At 43.7% G+C, this 20207-nt stretch overlaps 1 protein-coding gene across 4 annotated transcripts in view; it reads left to right on the top strand.

Annotated features, from left to right (window-relative positions):
* Positions 1–20207, top strand: part of psd3l (pleckstrin and Sec7 domain containing 3, like) — a 441070-nt gene that overhangs the window by 374469 nt on the left and 46394 nt on the right. For all 4 annotated transcript variants that reach the window (XM_043674302.2, XM_043674303.2, XM_087979987.1 and 1 more), the window contains one exon: positions 13431–13624. In XM_043674302.2, the coding sequence (XP_043530237.1) occupies positions 13431–13624 (194 nt within the window). The remainder of the gene's footprint in view (positions 1–13430; positions 13625–20207) is intronic.

Here is a 20207-nt window from a genome sequence, read left to right as displayed (position 1 = left end):
TAATTACACCCTCTTGCCACTGGTGACACCATAAAACCATTACTGTAGGATTGATTGAATTACAAGTTTACATAGGAAGTTTCCACATTAAATATGGACACAGGAGAAGTTGTCAAGAAGTGCACACGTATGTAGGCGGGTGGCATCCTGGTCAGGAAATGTTTTGAAGTTTTCATTTGGTACTGAACTGAGGTGAGAGCTGATGTTACTGAATTAACTCTCTGTTGAGACTGTCTTGATTTATTTAATTAGCTGTGACTCCATTTGTCTTGAACTGTATTGCATTGTTCACCTGAATTATGATTCAACATTCACATTGGTTTCAGTGACATCTGTGCAGAGCAGACGGAGGCATTGGTAAAACATACCAGACTCATATTAACCTTGTGACAAAGGATTGCAGATTAGAGAATGCACCCACACTCAGTAGAACAGAAGTGGGTCTAACCTGCTCCCCTTGACATTCAATGGCATTTTCATTGCCAGATCCCTCACCACAATCATTCAAGGGGTCATTATTGACCATAGACTTAACTGGAAAAGTCCTCGAGTTTGTCTGCAAGACCAAGTCAGAAGTTAGGTTTTTTGAAGTGAATGATTAAATTCCTGACTCTTGTAGATGGTGATAAATATTTAAAACACAAATTAGGAGTGTGCTGGAATGCGTTCCACTTGCCAAAATAAATGTATAGCATCAACAAAACTGAAGAACCACAATACAATCCAAAAGAAGGCGACTAATTTGACTGACCCTCCAATCATCACTTTTATAGAAGCAGTTCCTCCAGCGTACCATGGCAGCAATGTGTAACATTAAAAAAGGTGACCCCTACACCATCAAGCCAAGACGCCATTGACAGAATCATTCAACCTGCTCCATCTATGAAGAAAAGGACAGCAGATACATAGGAGCCACAACCTCCAAGTTCTCTTCCAAATCGCACTTCATTATGACTTGAAAATTTGTCAATTTGCCTGTTAAAGAACCCAGTTCCTTCACCATCTCCAGAGTAAAAGCTTTGAATTTTCCACAAACAGCACTGTTGGAATACCTTCATAACAGGGAGTGCAGTTCATCATGGCTATCTTCTCAATCGCAAAAATGATGGGCATTAATGATGGTCTTGCCAATTATATCACGTGAATATAGCCATCTTTCATGTTATGCCAGCTTAGGTGAGATTAGATGTGGAAACAGGCCATTTGGCTCAACAAGTGAGTTGCAGTTAGGTAGGATAGTGAAGAAGGCGTTTGGCATGCTTTTGTTTATTGGTCAGAGTACTGAGTACAGGAGTTGGGAGGTCATGTTATGGCTGTACAGGACATTGGTTAGGCCACTGTTGGAATACTGCGTGCAGTTCTGGTTTCCTTCCTATCAGAAAGATGGTGTGAAATTTGAAAGGGTTCAGAAAAGATTTACAAGGATGTTGCCAGGGTTGGAGGATTTGAGCAATAGGGAGAGGTTGAATAGGCTAGGGCTGTTTTCCCTGGAGTGTTGGAGGCTGAGGGGTGACCTTATAGAAGTTTACAAAATCATGAGGGGCATGAATAGGATAAATAGACAGTCTTTTCCCTGGGGTCGGGGAGTCCAGAACTAGAGAGCATAAGTTTAGGGTGAGAGGGGAAAGATATAAAAGAGACCTAAGGGGCAACTTTTTCACGCAGAGGGTAGTACATGTATGGAATGAGCTGCCAGAGGAAGTGGTTGAGGCTGGTACAATTGCAACATTTCAAAGGCATTTGGATGGGTATATGAATAGGACAGGTTTGGAGGGATATGGGCCAGGTGGGACTAGATTGGTTTGGGACATCTAGTCGGCATGGATGAGTTGGACCAAAGGGTCTGTTTCTGTGTCGTAAATCTCTATGACTTTAAGTCCACACTGCCCTCCGAAGAGTAATCTTCTCAGACCTATTTCCTGACTAACATACCTAACACTATGGGCTATTTAGCATGGTCAATTCACCTGACCTGAACATCTTTAGACTGTGGGAAGAAACCAACAGAGACACTGGGAAATGTTCAAACTCCACACAGACAGTGCCCGAGGCTGGAATCGGACCCGGGTCCCCTGGCACGGTGAGGCAGAGTGCTAACCATTGAGCCACCATGCCACCCTATGAATCAGACTCATTCGCATTAGTTCACCCCAATGGATGTGGTCTCCAGGGTTATCTAGTCTATTTGACATTTTTACTCAGACATCAGGCATGGGCACCACTGCCCGGGTCAGCACGTATTGCCCATCCTTAGTTGCCTATGTGAAGGTGAGCTGCTTTCTGCTGTTGTTCATTCAGTCTAGGTCGACTCACAATGCCATTTTGGGAAAGAACGCCAGGATTTCTTAGAATCCCTATAGTGTGAAAACAGGCCATTTGACCCAACAAGTCTACACAAACCTTCTGAAGAGTAACCCACCCAAACCCATTCCCCTACCGTATAACTCTACATTTACCCCAACTAATGCACCTAACCTAGAACACTATGGGGCCACTTAGCATGGCCAATTCACCTGACCTGCACGTCTTTGGACTGTGGGAGGAAACTGGAGCACTCGGAGGAAACCTACGCAGACACGGGGAGAACGTGCAAACGCCACACAGACAGGCACCTGAGGCTGGAATTAAATCTGGTTCCCTGGCACTGTGAGGCAACAGTGCTAATCCCTGAGCCACCGTGCCAAAAACTGCTTGGTCAAGTCTGTAGAAACCTTTTTCTTTCGCAATCACAGCAGTAGTGTTCCTTTAAAATAAATATTGCGTTGGAATAAATGGCAGGGAATGAATGTGACACACTTAGACTTAGAGTGAGATTCCAAGTTGTGTTTCGCATGAGTTATTTTTACTGGCGAAATAAGAAAGGAGGGAATGCATAATGTGTAACATTAAAACAATGAGGGACAGACATACGAATGAAGTAAGCAAACATACATGGAGAGAGTGTTTAAGATGAGGATATCTGAATGTGAAGTTCATCATTCACATTGACCTTTCACCTCAAGGGCTACAACAACTTCAATAACAAGAAGAGACTTCTTATGAATTTAGTCAAATACATAATATCTAAAGCGCCACATGCTGCTACCTGAGTGCCCAGAGTAATGAGAAGCAAAACAGAGACACCATTCTACAATATTTCAAAGTTTTACAAAAAGACTGTTAACTGAGTGATATATTATGACAAGTACTATATAATGCTAATTAAGTGAAATCAGCACTCAATTTCCTCTAAAATGTGTTCAGTGCTCAAAGTTAAAAATCACACAACACCAGGTTATAGTCCAACAAGTTTATTTGGAAGCACTAGCTTTGGGAGCGCTGTTCCTTCATAAGCTGGTTGTGTGACACACTCACCTGATGAAGGAGCAGCACTCCAAAAGCTAGTGCTTCCAATTAAACCTGTTGGATTATAACCTGGTGTTGTGTGATTTTTAACTTTGCCCACCCCAGGCCAACACTGCATCTCCAATTCAATGCTCAAGGTCAGCAGCCACCCATGAGATAACATGGAGTTGCACGTAGCTCTGGAACCACAGGTTGCAGACCCTGGTCTCATAGGTCAGTGTGCAAACCTGTCACCTCTGGTTGTTTGTGGGCTAATACATTGATATCATCGTGGTTGTGAAAAGTTAATGTACTGGCTTTTTAATCCAGGATCTGGGCAGTAATGTGATGGAGAAGATCACTCACTCATTAAGAACCTAGTCAATCAGCATTCTATTGAATTCAGTTGCTAGTGCTCAAACCCACTCTCTATAGCTACAATGAGGGCACCATCTGTCTAGCACTGGGAGCTATAATGTGAGGCATGAGCATTGGTAGCATCACAATTTAACACATTCCAATGTCCACAGTTATATGCATGCACAAACGCATGAATATACACACAGACACACACACGCACGCGCACACACATATATAAAAATATATATATATATATATATATACACACACACAGATGTATATATAATATATATACACACATATACATACACACACACACACACTCTCTCTCTCTCTCTCTCACACACACACACGTGCTGCAGTAATCACTCTGCTGCTAATAGCGTGACTGTTAACCAATGGGAACATTATGTTTGATGCCATGTGACTTATTCACTGGATCGAGAAACAGAAAGGAACCGAATTGTGGTTCAGGGAATTATTCACATGGCCCCATCGTGTCAATCTCAGTTTTGTACCACGTTTTACAGTGGCTCTGGCCTTGCCAAGTGAGTGAAAACATTTATTTTAATTTTTCAAGTTGGTTGTCACTTGCTGCACCTGTAGTTGGTTGAGTGCACATTGGGAGATGTGAAGATTATTCTGTAGTATCCTAAATGTCTCCGAATTGTTTACGTCCAGCAGCCAACAGAATTATCTTTGACACATCGACTTGAGGGGCAGTGCCTCAGATGAGCCCCCTTCGTACATCTCCTCATTTATTAGAAAAGCTAATAAACTTTGGTAAGACTGCCTGGGGCTAATCAGAACCAATGGACTTTCAGCTATCACTCCATTCAAAGCTCACTATTCCAGCTTATTTAGGAAACATCTCAGGTATGCTAGAAACAGCTAAGTGTTTAGTTACTGAATTATGAAAATGTACTTGGGGGATGTTGATTAGTAAAGTCAGCATTGATTGCCCAACCTAACTACCTTTGAAAGGGTGATGATGTGCTGCTTCTTGAATCATGGAGGTCCAGGTACCCACACAAACAATTTACCTACCCAACCCTTCCAACACCAATTCCCTACCATGGCAGAGTTTGCAGATTGTGCATTGGACTCACCAGCTATTTGAACACCCTTCCCACAGAATGCAACCAAGTCACCTTTGATCCCAAGTTAGTGATTAAGAAGAAGGCCACACCCACAGTGCTGTTAAGGAGGGATTTCCAGAATTTTGACCCAGCAACCATGAAGGATTGCTGATATATTTCTAAGATGTGTGACTTACAGGGGAATCTAGTCAGTGTTTTGAGTAGTTAAAACATTTCATTTTTAACTTTGATCATTTTAAACACAGGCTAATGGTGATGAATGTATGCAAGTAAGTATGCACTTTCGTTTAAACCATGTTGGGTGGCTCAGTGGTTAGCACTGCTGACTCACAGGATCCTGGGTTCGATTCCAGCATTGGGTGACTGTCTGTGTGGAGTTTACACGTTCTGCCCGTGTCTGCGTGAGTTTTCTCTGGGTCCTCCAGTTTCCTTCCAGGGTCCAAAGATGTGCAAGTTAGGGTGGATTGGCCATGCAAATGCAGGGTTACAGGGTAGGGGGCTGGGTCTCGGAGGTTGGTGGGGATTTGATGGGCTGAATAGCCTGCTTCCACACTGGAAGGATTCAGTAGTGACTGGAGTGCAGATTTAAGCCTTGAAAATGTGTTTCTCAGAGACAATAGGATTGTAATTTGTGGTTTATGTACCTTGTAAAGTATGCAGTTGTGACAATGGGACAACCTGGTCAGGCAAACTTCACCATTCTGTTATCAACCCATGATATAAATACAGCTGTAAACCCAAATGGAGCAACCCCATGTCACTTGCTGTTTATTTCCACAGAGATCGCAATTTTGCAGTCTCACTCTGTCTTTAAATTTGCTGTTTGTTCTCTTTTTATTTCAAATCTTCATTTTCAAATCACTTGTTTGATATGATTAGATTAGATTAGATTCCCTACAGTGTGGAAATAGGCTCTTCAGCCCAACAAGTCTACACCGACCCAACAAGTAAACCACCCAGACCCATTTCCCTCTGACTAATGCACCTAACACTCTGGGCAATTTACCGTGGCCACTTCACCTGACCTGCACATCTTTGGATTGTGGGAGGAATCTGGAGCACCAGGAAACCCACACGGACATAGGGAGAATGTGCAAACTCCACACAGACAGTCGCTCGAGGCTGGAATCGAACCCAGGTCCCTGGTGCTGTGAGGCAGCAGTGCTAACCATTGAGTGAATCTTTACCATTATTCCATTGAATAAACTTCACATTTAGGTGTTAATGCCGAAGCAAGAGTCCCTTCTTTAGACCATAAGAAATAGGAAGAGAAATAGGCCATTTGGCCCCTCGAGCCAGCTTTGCATTCAGTAGGATAGTGGCTGATCTGACATTTTTCACGCCCACTTTCCTGCCCTTTCCCCGTAAACCTTGATTCCCTGACTGATCAAGTATCTATCAATCTCAGCCCTAAATATACACAACAACTCTGCCCCACCACTCTCTGTGGTAAGGAGTTCCAAAAGCTCACAGTACTCAGAGAGAAGAAATTCCTCCTTATCTCTGTCTTAAGTTGGCGCCTCATCATTCTGAGACTATGCTCTCTGGTCCTAGTCTCTACCATGAGAGGAAGCAACCCTCAGCATTTATCCTGTCAAAACCCTGAAAAATCTGATATGTTTCCATGCGATCACTTCTCATTTGTCTAAACTGCAGTGAGTAAAATTCCAACCTGTTTAGCCTTTGCTGTCTACCAGGGATCAAGTGAGTGAGGCTTCTCTGAGCGTTGCCAAAAAATAATATCTTGATGGTGGAGGTGACTGTGGTCTGGCTGTGGTGGAGTGCAGAGACTTGGAAATTGGGTTCGCAAACACCGGGTTGGATTTTGTGGCTTTATTTTTCTGGTGGTGAGGACTCATGGCAATGACCTGGATGTTTCCTTTTCTTTTGGCTGTTCCTTTTATTTCTTCTTCTGTTTTTAATCTTAACTCTTGTATATTAAGATGGCACCAGAGAATGGTGACTTTGTACACTTTTCACTGTTACTCCTTTGTCTCAGTACACGACAGTAAGATCTAAATAAGGGGACCAAAACTTCTGACAGTACTCCAGATGTGATCTCATCAGCAGGTGCTGGTGAAAATGTCCCTACACCTGTACTCCTGCCCCCTGAAGTAAGGGTCAATATCCTATTAGTCTTCCTGATTACCTGCTGCATATATTGGTTAGTGTTCTGTGTTTTGTGCACAAGTATCCCCAAATCCCTTTATTTTGCAGTTTTCAGCAGTTTATCTCCATCATTTACTGTTCTTTTATTCCCCCTTCCAAAATGAACAACTTCTCATTTTCCTACATTATGATCCATTTGCCAACTTTTGCCCATTTACTGGACCTCTCAATAGCTTGTTATAAATTGTATTTCTCTCACAACCTGCCTTTCCACCTCTTTTAGTGTCATCTGCAAATTTGGCTACAGTCCGTTCACTTCCTCCCTCTAAATCATTAATGTATATTGTAAACAATTGCGAGCTTAACACTGATCTCTGTGGAATCCCTCTGGTCATAGTTCACCAACCTGAAAAAGACCCCCTTATCCCCATTCACTGCTTCCTGTCCATGAACTAATTGTCTCTCTCCTTGCCAAAGAGGTCTGGTCCATTTAATCTTAATATATGAGCAGTTGACAAACTTATTCTTCAGCTTTTTTTGAGATGGGTTCTCAACAATATTAAATGTGAACTTGTTCACAATTCATGGGACGGTTATGAAAACGAGTACTCCATTTTGATTTCCCATGAATTTAGTTAATTGTTAAGTTAAAATATACAGCGCGTAAGCAACTTTGGTTTTCCATGACTTGCATTATCCCGGTGGTCCTGTCTTGTTCATCTTTCCAGTGGTTTGACATTTCTGAGCTGTTTGTTGTTGAACCATAAAATGGATACAGCACAGAAGGAGGCCATTCGGCCTGTTGAGTCTGTGCTGGCTGGCTCTGCAAGAGCCACGCTGATTGTACCATTTCTCCAATTCCTTCATGAAAGGCACAATTGACCCTACCCTCAGTGCTTTCTCTCCACTTGTTACATTGTCTTTGATTCTTATGCCATCCATCTTAAACCAGTGTCTGCCAGTTCCTGACCCTTGTGTCGATGGGAACAATTTCTCTCTATCTGTTCAGACTCCTTTCAATGTAGAACACTTTGATCAAACCTCCTCTCAGCCTTCCCTTCTCAAAAGAATTACAGCTCCGGCTTCTTTGATCAGTATAACTGAAGTCCCTCATTCCAGGAATCAACCTTGCAAATCTCTCAAAACTCTTCATAAACTGCGTTGTCCCGAAATGGACACAATATTCTCGTGTTTTACTGAGAGATTTGTTATAAATTATAATTTGATGTTATACACGTTTTAGGAACATGGAAATTGCTAGATAAGAAAAAAGCAGAGTCTGTCTAGCTCACCACTGTGCTGTCCAGTGAAAATAGGATCGTTGATTAATCATTTCAATTCATTGTTATCACTTTGTCTATATCAGAGCCAGGTAGGAGGCGAGAATTACATTAGTGCAGATGCAACATTCTGTCAAAAGATACTTGTTTCTCCAGGCACGCTGTGTTTATATATCCTAGTGTATCCCAAAATCTTATTTCTGATATAATTCTAATTTGCATTTGATTGAATCAATAATACAGCTTCCTCTGACTCCCTTAGGAGCCTTTCCACAGATTTATCTGTTTGCATCTGTCAAAATTCGGATTTATTGTAATTTCCATTCCACGCTGCTGTGTGCAGATGAATTTGAAAAAAAAAAGCATCCAAGCTATTTCTCTGTCAAACACTTCTCAATAAGGTTTGACAGAAAACATTGGGAAAATTTCACATGAAGTGCATGTGCCTTTTTAAATCGGCTGCAGAATCTATAGTGGCTTTTTGCTGAGTGGTGTCACTGACCCAACTAAGAGATCACAAACAAGCTAATTAGTATTTCCTTAAGCTAGGCAGCACCTTAGTGAATCTGTGCTATGGTCTCTTTAAAGGTTCAACCATATTTAAGGTTCAACTACTGTGGGGTCCAATAGTCATCCGTGCATGCTGAGCTCTCCTTATTGGTTTTATATAGGGTTCTTCCAGTCAGCTCAGTGGGTTAGACATTTAATATGTAGTTCAGAATAATGCCTGCAGTGTGGATTCCATTCCCATTTTAGCTGAGTTGGACTTGGCACCAGCCTCCTTGCCCTGCCCCTGAGAATGGAACGCAAGGGCAAACTGTTGATGACAAAAAAAAAGCTGCCAAGTAAAATGGCTCAGGATAAAGCATCAGCTGACCATGATCCAAGGTTCTTTAGGGTGGCATGTGGCTCAATGGTTAGCACTGCATCCTCACAGTGTTGGGGACCCAGCTTCGATTCTACCCTCACTGACCATCTGTGTGGAGTTTGCTCGTTCTTCCTTTGTCTGTATGGGTTTCTTCTGGGTGCTCCACTTTCCTCCCACAGTCTAAAGATGGACGGGTTGGTGGATAGGCCATGCCCCACAGTCTAAAGATGGATGGGTTCACTAGATAGGCCATACTAAATTGCCCATAATGACCAGGGAGCCGCAGGCTAGGTGAGTTAACCATGGGTAATGCACAGTTAAGGATCGGGGTTGGAGGGTCAGTGTGGACTCAATGGGCCGAATGGCCTGCTTCCACACCGTAGGGATTCTATGATGACCTGTCTTTGGATAGAGCTCTAATGGAGTAGGCTCCTCTTAGACTTTTCTGCACTCTTGTTGATGAAACATAGAATTGAATAATTTTTTAATTACTTTGATAATCTTCAAATCCGAAAGTATTTCTAGTTTAGAAATTTGGAAATGAAGTCAGTAAAAGTAACTGTGAGGGTGTCAGTCATCCATTGATTCATCACTGTAGTTTATGGATGTGCCGTCCTTCCTGACTCCAGCCTAAATGTGGCTCCAAATCCCATACCTGCCTCCAAAGTCAATCAGCAAACCACTATCAGACAGAGCAAATGGAATTTACAATAAATTCTAGCCTTGCCAGGTATTGCCATATCCCAGCAGTAAATACTGGCCCCTCTTCTGTATGGAGAAAGCGAGGACTACAGATGCTGGAGATCAGAGTCGAGAGTGTGGTGCTGGAAAAGCACAGCAGATCGGGCAGCATTCGAGGAGCAGGAGAATTGACGTTTCGGGCATAAGCTGTTATGTATGCCCACCATATCCCTTTGTAGTTACACAACAAGAGCATGTTCCCATCCAAAGAATACTAACACTTTGGTGAGTAAAGAAAATACAGTATCACCTTAAATCCAAGGTGTGTTTTATTCATTCAGGATGGGGGCATCACTGGCTGGGTCAGCATTTATTATCTCTCCCTAATTGCCCAGAGGCAATTGCTGTGGGTCTGGAGGCACATATAGGCCAACCAGGTAAGGGCAGCACCCTCGCTTAAAGGGACATTAGTGAACCTGATGGAATTTCCCGACAATTGTTTTATGGTCCTCATTAGATCCTTAATTTTTTTTAAAAGTTTACTTATTTTACCAAGGTCTTTTCCCCAGGGTAGGGGAGTCAAAATTAGAGGGCATAGGTTTAAGGTGAGAGGGGAAAGATTTAAAAGGGACCTAAGGGACAACATTTTCAGACAAAGGGTAGTGCATGTATGGAATGAGCTGTCAGAGGAAGTGGTGGTGGCTGGTACAATTATAGCATTTAAAAGGATGGGTATATGAATAGGAGGGGTTTAAAGGGATATGGGCCAAATGTGTCTAGATTAATTTCGGATATCTGATCGGCATGGACAAATTGGACCAAAGATCTGCTTCCATTGTGTTTAGTTATATGACTCGAATTTTAGATTTTTATTGAATTCAAATTTGCCATGGCGAGATTTGAACCTAGCTCTCCAGAATATTCCCTGGGTCTTTGGATTTACAGTCTCATGTAATGCCACTAGGTCATTGTCTCTCCCTCTAATTCTTGACCCTTCTGCTGATGGGAACAGTTTCTCACTTTCTACTCTGTTTAGATCCCTCATGATTTTGAACACCTTTCATCAAATCTCATCTCGGTCTTCTGCCAGGAGAGCAGCCACAGCTCCTCAAATATCTGTCAATGTATCCAAAGTCCCTCGTTCCTGGAACCATAAATGTTTCCTTCACATTCTCTCATGCTACCACTTGCGATATGGACTTCCATCTTTTTGGATTGCTCCTGTAGCCTGTGTTTGCCATACGCACAAGCTAGTTTCTTAATTTTCCGATCCTTGATATCCACTTTACTACTTAATTAATGTAATTAATATTAAAACTTAAGACACCACTTGCCTTCCTTCCTAATACAATCCCTGAACCTGGTATGATGCCAGCGTGTGTTATGTAATGCATCTTGTGGCAATCTGCCATTGAAAATAATGAGAGTGGCTTCGATGGTTACTCAGCTTAAAAGTTTGTTGACCCTCCTGGATTCTTCAGTCAGATGAAAAACCATTTACCCAATGCCCAGAAGCTCATTAATATGAAAACAAGGAAAAGAACATTAAAAGCTGTATGTTTTTATAAGTTTTTCTTTCAACTCAGAAACTGTCTATAAGATTTCATGATCTATCTGAGATGTGCTTTATAATCCTTCCGGCAGAATGGGATATGGTACAGACAGCAGCAAGTTCTGTTTAGCCCTGGAGCATTATTCAATCTACCGTTTCACAATGTGCTGTGCTAATCAGTAAACATTGTCAAATGGAATAAATGTATCTTCTGTACTTTTATGATTTTTTTTCATGTAAGTTCATGAAATGCGTAGAGTTTAAGCAAGTCAAGCTGTCACATCAAGGCTTCTCCTACCATCAGCTGAACGGAGGCAATTGGGAAGAAAAGAAAGGATAGCCTTGCATTTATATGGCGTCTTGCACAGCCTCAGAATGTCCAGTGTGACAAATTGACACAGGAAGTTTCCATTATTAATACAGGCGTGGCACTCCATTTGAGAAATCTAAATAAATGGACAAATGCAAAACTTGGAAATGGCAATTCATTTCTGCCTCTGACAAACTATTCCCTGCCTATCCAATCTCTCCACTTCACCTGGTCTTCACTCACTGTACCATGGGTCATCAGCTAGTGTGTGTAGAAATTTATAAAAGTTAAATGCTAGCCAAGTGAGACTGTTTGTTTTTTTAAACCAGGAAATATAGTCTATTCCAGCAGAAAGATCACTGATGAGGGGGTGGCACGGTGGCTCAGTGGTTAGCACTGCTGCCTCACAGCACCAGGGTCCTAGGTTCGATTCCAACCTCGGGTGACTGTCTGTGTGGAGACAGTCACCACACAGACTGTCTGTGTGGAGTTTGCACATTCTCCCTGAGTCTGTGTGGGTTTCTTCTGGGTGCTCCGGTTTCCTCCCACAGCCCAAAGATGTGCATGTCAGGTGAATTGGCCATGTTAAATTGCCCATAGTGTTAGGTGCATTTGTCAGAGGGAAATGGGTCTGGGTGGGTTACTCTTCGGAGGGTTGGTGTGGACTTGTGGGGCCGAAGAGCCTGTTTCCACACTGTAGGGAATCTAATCTAATCTAAAAATGAATAGCTTACCAGTCACAGCTCTCAGTAGTTTTTTTATTTCCCACAGAGCTGAGCATGTTTGCTAGCTGTAGGAGATGGAATCTCGAAGTCCATCTGCCTCTTCTACCCAAGAGTCTATTATGGGAATCAAAGGAGCAGAGTGAGTGCAATAATGTGAACCTGCTGTTGTATCTTTTAAAAACTGGGATTAGCAAGATAGGCAGAGAGTAGTCAGGTTGGAAAGAGAGTTGAGTTGGGGTCACTGACAGATTAGATGTAGTTTTCCCTTGTGGGACAGTCCAGGACCAGAGGGTATAATCTCAGAATAAAGGGTCACCCAATTATTACAGAGAGGAGGATGGTGAAGGGAGTAATGAATCTCTGGAATGCTTTTACACAGAGAGCTGTAGATGCTGGTTAATTAAATGTATTCAAGGCTGAGATAGACAGATTTTTATAGGGAAAAGGCAGGGAAATTGGTGATCAAATCAGCCATAAATAGAGGAGACTGAATAGGCTGAATAGCTTACTTCTGCTCTGCTGGGGGGAGAGGGGGAGCAGGCTAGAGGACTTAATCCTGCTCCTAATTCAAACTGTTGTATGTTTGTGACGATCTTTTGACTACTTTGGAAATATCATGTAGCAGTTTTTAAAATACATGCTGACAGCCAACAGCAAAGCAACTATACTCATGCACGCTGGTATTTGTTTTGTATTGATGGTATAAACAGCCTAACTCCTCCTCTTAAAATAGCTAATTGGAGTGTCAGCACCGAGATACCTGTAGGGGTATTGTAAGTTTCAGAAATTTGGCTTCACTTGCAATTATTGAAAATAACTTGTATATATGCTGTATCTAGAGTTCCTTGCTGATAAACTAGCTGTGAGCTAACAAGCAGTTTTAAAATCTGTGAAAAGTTTTATAACCTGTTTGACCAGAGTGTGCGCACACTGCAACATTGTTTAATTCACTGAAGAATGGGGTGCAAGATGTCCTCTGTAACCCCAGAAACAAGGGGGATCTCCTCTGACTACTGCCCATTCCCTGTCAGCAAGTTGTTGGTCTGAATTCCGTTCCATTTGAAGAACCAATGTTATAATTCTCGCCATGTGACGTTCTCCCTCCCTTTTACTACTTCCAGAAATGAAGAAGAGTTGAGGAAATCACTCTCCGAACTTGCTAATGACAAGACAGACAATGCTGGATCCAAGTCCAACAATCGTATTGGATCTGGTACGAATCCATTTCTCGACATTCCGCAGGATCCCAATGCTAAAACGTACAAAACCGGCTTCCTGTCACGAAAAATTCATGCAGACATGGATGGAAAGAAAAGTGAGTCTTTACCAATTGATCATTTCCCCTATTTCCTTTCTCTCCTTTTTCTCTCCCTCTCTCTAAATCATCATTCCTGTCGCTGGTTGATTTGTTTCCCTACCCGGGTAGAAGGTTTTGGGAGAAAGGGATCAATATTGTTCGGCCTATGGACTTCAAGTATCCTTCAGGGATGGTTGCGGTTGTCCCATGAATAGATTAAGTCTGTAAGGTGACATCAGGCATGGAGTTGTACAGCGTAGAAAAAGGCCATTTGATCCACCTCACCTGCATTATCTTTTGCAGAGAGCTATCCGATTGTGCCCAGTTCATCTACTCTATTTGCATAGCCCTTCAAGGTTTTCCACTTCAAATTCTTACCTAGTTTCCTTTTGCAAGTCCTTATCGAATCTGCTTTCACCAGCTTTCTATGGCAGTGCATTCAGGACAATCAATACTTACTGCATAAAACAATTTCACATGACAATCTTTGGTAAACTTATTTCCTCTGGTCACCAACCTATCCTTGCTTTATTGCTCTTCTCAGAGATGGCCCTGGTCCAGTCTAGCATTCTTGTCAAAAAAAAGTTTGAATAAGATTTAGGACTTTGAGTCTGTGCCATTGATTCACAGTTTAGTGCTTTCCCCATACAATAGAGGGGTTTGGAATATTTTTGAAATAAGTCTGCCTTGGGTTAGTGATGTCATTTCCTGTGGTGAAGTCATTTCCTGTTCTTTTTCTCAGAGGATGGTAAATGGGATCCAAGTCAATGTATTTGTTGGTAGAGTTCCAGTTGGAATGCCATGCTTCTAGGAATTCTTGCACGTGTCTCTGTTTGGCTTGCCTTAAGATGAATGTGTTGTTGCAGTCGAAGTGGTGTCCTACCTCATCTGTATGTAAGGATATTAGTGAGAGTGTACATGAACATCAACTAGCCACAAAAAGACATGACCCACTCTCACTGGTATTCTTACATACAGATGAGGAAGGACACCACTTCGACTGGGACAACACATCCTTCCTAGGACAAGCCAAACAGAGACACATGCGAGTATTCCAAGAAGCATGGCACTCCAACCGGAACGCTTATCAACAAATACATTGACTTGGATCCCATTTACCACCCTTTGAGAAAAAGAACAGGAAATGGCTTCACAACAGGAAATGACATCTCCAACGCAAGGAAACCTAACACCTAAATAAAAAGTGGGCCACACCACCAGTGTTCACCAGAGGCTCACTGATGATGTTACCTAGTATGGTGACGAAACATCTGAAAATGAACCTTCTAGCTCAGTGAGCAAACTTACATCAATGAGTGATTTTATTCACTATATTCTATAGCTAAGTCATTTCTAAATGGCTTTAATACTGTCCATTAAAGTAGAAAACCATCTTTGAGTGGCTTGGCTTCAATTTTATAGATTCTCCATGCCCATTGTTCCCTTTTGGGATACAACATGAAAATGGAAAGTTATTATGAGAATAAACCCCAGTTTCCAGAAAGGTTACAATTTGAAAATGTTCCTTATTTAAACCACAAGTTGACCCTGTGATGTTCCATAGCACTGAGGAAGTGGAATGCATAAAAATGATTTTTTTTCAGGACCTTTCCCTGTGGTAATGTAAGTCCACAAGAAGTAAAATTGACATTCTGTGATACAAGATTGAAGGATACCACTTGAAATGTCATCACATCCAGCTAAAATGAATCCATCACATTTTTATGCCCCTCTTAATTTGGAAATGAGTATAATAGTTTTTTAAAAAATTCATTCACAGGATTTGGTTGTCACTGGCTGGGCCAGCATTTATTTGGCGTCACTAATTGTTCTGGAAAAGGTGGTGGTGGGCTGTTTTCCTGACCATACAATGTCAAAACTGAGTTGTGGCAACATTAGTGTGGATTTATCAGGGAGGACTAGCTCTACACTATAAAACCACTATAACCTGTGCTTTTGGAAACACATTTCACTTTCTCGAGAAGCGAGTTTTATTTTTTTTTTACGGGCTGTACTCTCCAAATTTTGAAAGAGAGCACAAACAAAGAAACCCAGGAAAAGCAATTGGCCTGCAAGTCAACAGGATGGTTTTCCGAACAGTGCTCCCTCCCATTTCCATTCCTCCCCAATTCCCAACTCTTGCCCCATTCTAAACTCTTCCCACATTCCCAAGCCTTTCCCCATTCCCAACCCTTCCCCATTCCCAACCCTTCCCATATTCCCAAGCCTTTCCACATTCCCAACCCTTTCTATTCCCATGTTTTCTCCATTCCCAACTTTTCCCCATTCCTATCCTTTCCCCATTCCCATCCTTTCCCCATTCCCATCCTTTCCACATTCTCGACCCTGTCCACATTCCCAACCCTTCCCCATTCCCATCCTTTTCCCATTCCCAACCCTTCCCACATTCCCATCCACAAGAAACTTGTTCCCACACAAACTCTCTGCTTTTGGTCAACAACTGAAACAGTCTGTCTTTGTTTTGTATTTCAAATTGCTACTTTATCTTCCATGAGTTCAATGAAAATATAAAACATCTGCCACAAATTCTGAATTGGCTTCATTTCTGAGCACGGTACACGAACAATGCACCTCATTGACTCAGAGATTAGATAGTCATCCTCTCAATCAGTATCCTGAAACAGAGCTTGGTGACAATGACGGATAATCTAATTTGGCTATTATCCATTCTGTGCCTTTTAATGACAAATTGTTAAATGAATAGATTTGCATAATCATTATCAGATCAAATCCCAAAACTTACGCACAGACCCTTACAGATATGGAGTAATTTTATTGAATGCATCTTTGGCCATCTGGGTGTATAACCAATGATATTCTGGATGTCACAGAGTCAAAGAGATGTACAGCATGGAGACAAACCCGTTAGTCCAACTTGTCCACGCTAACCCGATATCCTAGGAGAAAGTGAGGACTGCAGATGCTGGATATGAGAGCTGAAAATGTGTTGCTGGAAAAGCGCAGCAGGTCAGGCAGCATCCAAGGAGCAGGAGAATCGATGTTTCGGGTATGAGCCCTTCTTCAGGAATGAGGAAAGTGTGCCAAGCAGGCTAAGATAAAAGGTAGGGAGGAGGGACTTGGGGGAGGGGCGTTGGAAATGTGATAGGTGGAAGGAGGTTAAGGTGAGGGCAATAGGCCGGAGTGGGGGTGGAGGCGGAGAGGTCAGGAAGAAGATTGCAGGTTAGGAAGGTGGTGCTGAGTTCAAGGGTTGGGACTGAGACAAGGTGGGGGGAGGAAGGGAAATGAGGAAACTGGAGAAATCTGAGTTCATCCCTTGTGGTTGGAGGGTTCCTAGGTGGAAGATGAGGCGCTCTTCCTCCGGCCGTCATGTCGCTATGGTCTGGCGATGGAGGAATCCAAGGACCTGCATGTCCTTGGTGGAGTGGGAGGGGGAGTTGAAGTGTTGAGCCACCGGGTGGTTGGGTTGGTTGGTCAGAGGTGTTCTCTGAAACGTTCCGCAAGTAGGCGGCCTGTCTCTCCAATATAGAGGAGGCCACATCGGGTGCAGCGGATGCAATAAATGATGTGTGTGGAGGTGCAGGTGAATTTGTGGCGGATATGGAAGAATCCCTTGGGGACCTTGGAGGGAAGTAAGGGGGGAGGTGTGGGCGCAAGTTTTGCATTTCTTGCGGTTGCAGGGGAAGGTGCCAGAAGTTGGAGGTTGGGTTGGTGGGGGGTGTGGACCTGACGAGGGAGTCACGGAGGGAGTGGTCTTTTCAGAACGCTGATAGGGGAGGGGAGGGAAATATACCCCTGGTGGTGAGGTCCGTTTGGAGGTGGCGGAAATGACGACGGATGATACGATGTATATGGAGGTTGGTGGGGTGGGAGGTGAGGACCAGTGGGGTTCTGTCCTGGTGGCGATTGGAGGGGCGGGGCTCAAGTGCGGAGGAGCGGGAAGTGGAGGAGCTGCGGTGGAGAGCATCGTCGACCTCATCTGGGGGGAAAATTGTGGTCTTTGAAGAAGCACCTTCCCCTGCAACCACAAGAAATGCAAAACTTGCGCCCACACCTCCCCCTTACTTCCCTCCAAGGCCCCAAGGGATCCTTCTTCAAAGACCGCAATTTCCCCACAGACTTGATCGATGATGCTCTCCACCGCATCACCTCCACTTCCCGCTCCTCCGCCCTTGAGCCCCGCCCCTCCAATCACCACCAGGACAGAACCCAATTGGTCCTCACCTACCACCCCACCAACCTCCATATACATCGTATCATCCGTCGCCATTTCCACCACCTCCAAACAGACCCCACCACCAGGGATATATTTCCCTCCCCTCGCCTAACAGCGTTCTGAAAAGACCACTCCCTCCATGACTCCCTCGTCAGGTCCACACCCCCCACCAACCCAACCTCCACTCCTGGCACCTTCCCCTGCAACCGCAAGACATGCAAAACTTGCACCTCCCCACTTACTTCCCTCCATATTCCAAGGGATTCTTCCATATCCGCCACAAATTCTCCTGCACCTCCACACACATCATTTACTGCATCCGCTGCATCTGATGTGACCTCCTCTATATTGGGGAGACAGGCCGCCTACTTGCAGAACGTTTCAGAGGACACTTCTGGGACACCCGGACCAACCAACCCAACCGCCCCATGGCTCAACACTTCAACTCCACCTCCCACTCCACCAAGGACATGCAGGTCCTTGGACTTCTCCATTGCCAGACCATAGCGACACGACGGCCGGAGGAAGAGCGCCTCATCTTCCGCCTAGGAACCCTCCAACCACAAGGGATGAACTCAGATTTCTCCTGTTTCCTCATTTCCCTACCCCCCCCACCTTGTCTCAGTCCCAACCCTCGAACTCAGCACCACCTTTCTAACCTGCAATCTTCTTCCTAACCTCTCCGCCCCCACCCCCACTCCGGCCTATCACCCTCACCTTAACCTCCTTCCACCTATCACATTTCCAACGCCCCTCCCCCAAGTCCCTCCTCCCTACCTTTTATCTTAGCCTGCTTGGCACACTTTCCTCATTCCTGAAGAAGGGCTCATGCCCGAAACGTCGATTCTCCTGCTCCTTGGATGCTGCCTAACCCGATATCCTAACCTAATCTAGTCCCATTTGCCAGCACTTAGCCCATATCCCTTTAAACCCTTCCTATTCATATACCCATCCAGATGCCTTTTAAATGCTGCAATTCTACCAAGCTCCACCACTTCCTCTGGCAGCTCATTCCATACAAGTACCAGCCTTTCTGTGAAAAAGTTGCCCCTTAGGTCCCTTTTATATGTTTCCACTCTAACCTAAACTTATGCCCTCTCGTTCTGGACTCCCCCACTCCAGGGAGAAGATTTTATCTATTTATCCTATCCATGCCCCTCATGATTTTATAAACCTCTATGAGGTTACCCCTTAGCCTCCGACACTCCAGGGAAAACAGCCCCAGTCTATTCAACCTCTCCCTATAGCTCATATCTCCAACCCTGGCAACATCCTTGAAAATTTTTTCTGAACCCTTTCAAGTTTCACAATATCCTTCTGAGAGGAAAAGAGACCAGAATTGCACGCAATATTCCAAAAGTGGCCTAACCAATGTCCTGTACAGCCGCAACATGACCTCCCAGCTCCCATACTCAATACTCTAATCAATAAAGGAAAACATACCAAATTCCTTCTTCACTATCCTACCTACCTGCGACTCAACTTTCAAGGAACGATGAAGGTCCAAGGTCTCTTTGTTCAGCAACACTCCCTAGGACCGTACATTTAAGTGTATAAGTCCTGCAATGATTTGCTTGTCCAAAATGCAGCACCTCACATTTATCTAAATTAATTTCCACATGCCACTCCTCAGCCCATTGACCCATCTGGTCAACATCCTGTTATACTCTGAGGCAACCACCCTCACTGTCCACTACACCTCCAACTTTGGTGTCATGTGTGAACTTACTAACTATACCACCTTATGTTCATATCCAAAACGTTTCTATAAATGACAAATTTGTATAAATTTCTATAAAGTAGTGGATCCAACACCCATCATTGTGCCACTCTACTGGTCACAGACCTCTAGTCTGAAAAGCAACCCTCCACCACCACCCTCTGCCTTCTACCTTTGAGCCAGTTCTGTGTCCAAATGGCTAGTTCTCCCTGTATTCAATGAGATCTAACCTTGCTCACCAGTCTCCCATGGGGAGCCTTGTCGAATGCCTCTCTGAAGTCCATATAGGTATGTCCACCACTCTGCCCTCATCAATCCTCTTTGTTACTTCTTCAAAAAACTCAATCACGTTCATGAGACATGATTTCCCACACACGAAGCCTTGCTGACTATCTCTAATCAGTCCTTGCCTTTCCAAATATGTGTAAATCCTGTCCTTCAGAATTCCATCCAACAACCTGCCCACCACCATCATCAGGCTCACTGGTCTACAGTTCCCTGGCTTTTCCTTACCACCTTTCTTAAAAAGTGGTACCATGTCAGCCAACCTCCAGTCTTCCGGCATGTCACCTGTGACTATCAATGATACAAGTATCTCAGCAAGGGGCTCAGCAATCTCTTCCCTAGCTTCGCACAGCGTTTTAGTGTACACCTGATCAGGTCCTCAGGATTTATCCACTTTTATG

This window comes from Chiloscyllium plagiosum, unplaced genomic scaffold (genome assembly GCF_037043375.1).
Source record: "Chiloscyllium plagiosum isolate Xiang-an unplaced genomic scaffold, Cpla_swu_hap1 HiC_scaffold_36, whole genome shotgun sequence".
Classification (NCBI taxonomy): Eukaryota; Metazoa; Chordata; class Chondrichthyes; order Orectolobiformes; family Hemiscylliidae; genus Chiloscyllium; species Chiloscyllium plagiosum.
Note: the sequence above shows the minus strand (reverse complement) of the source record. Positions and strands in the feature narration are given on the sequence as shown.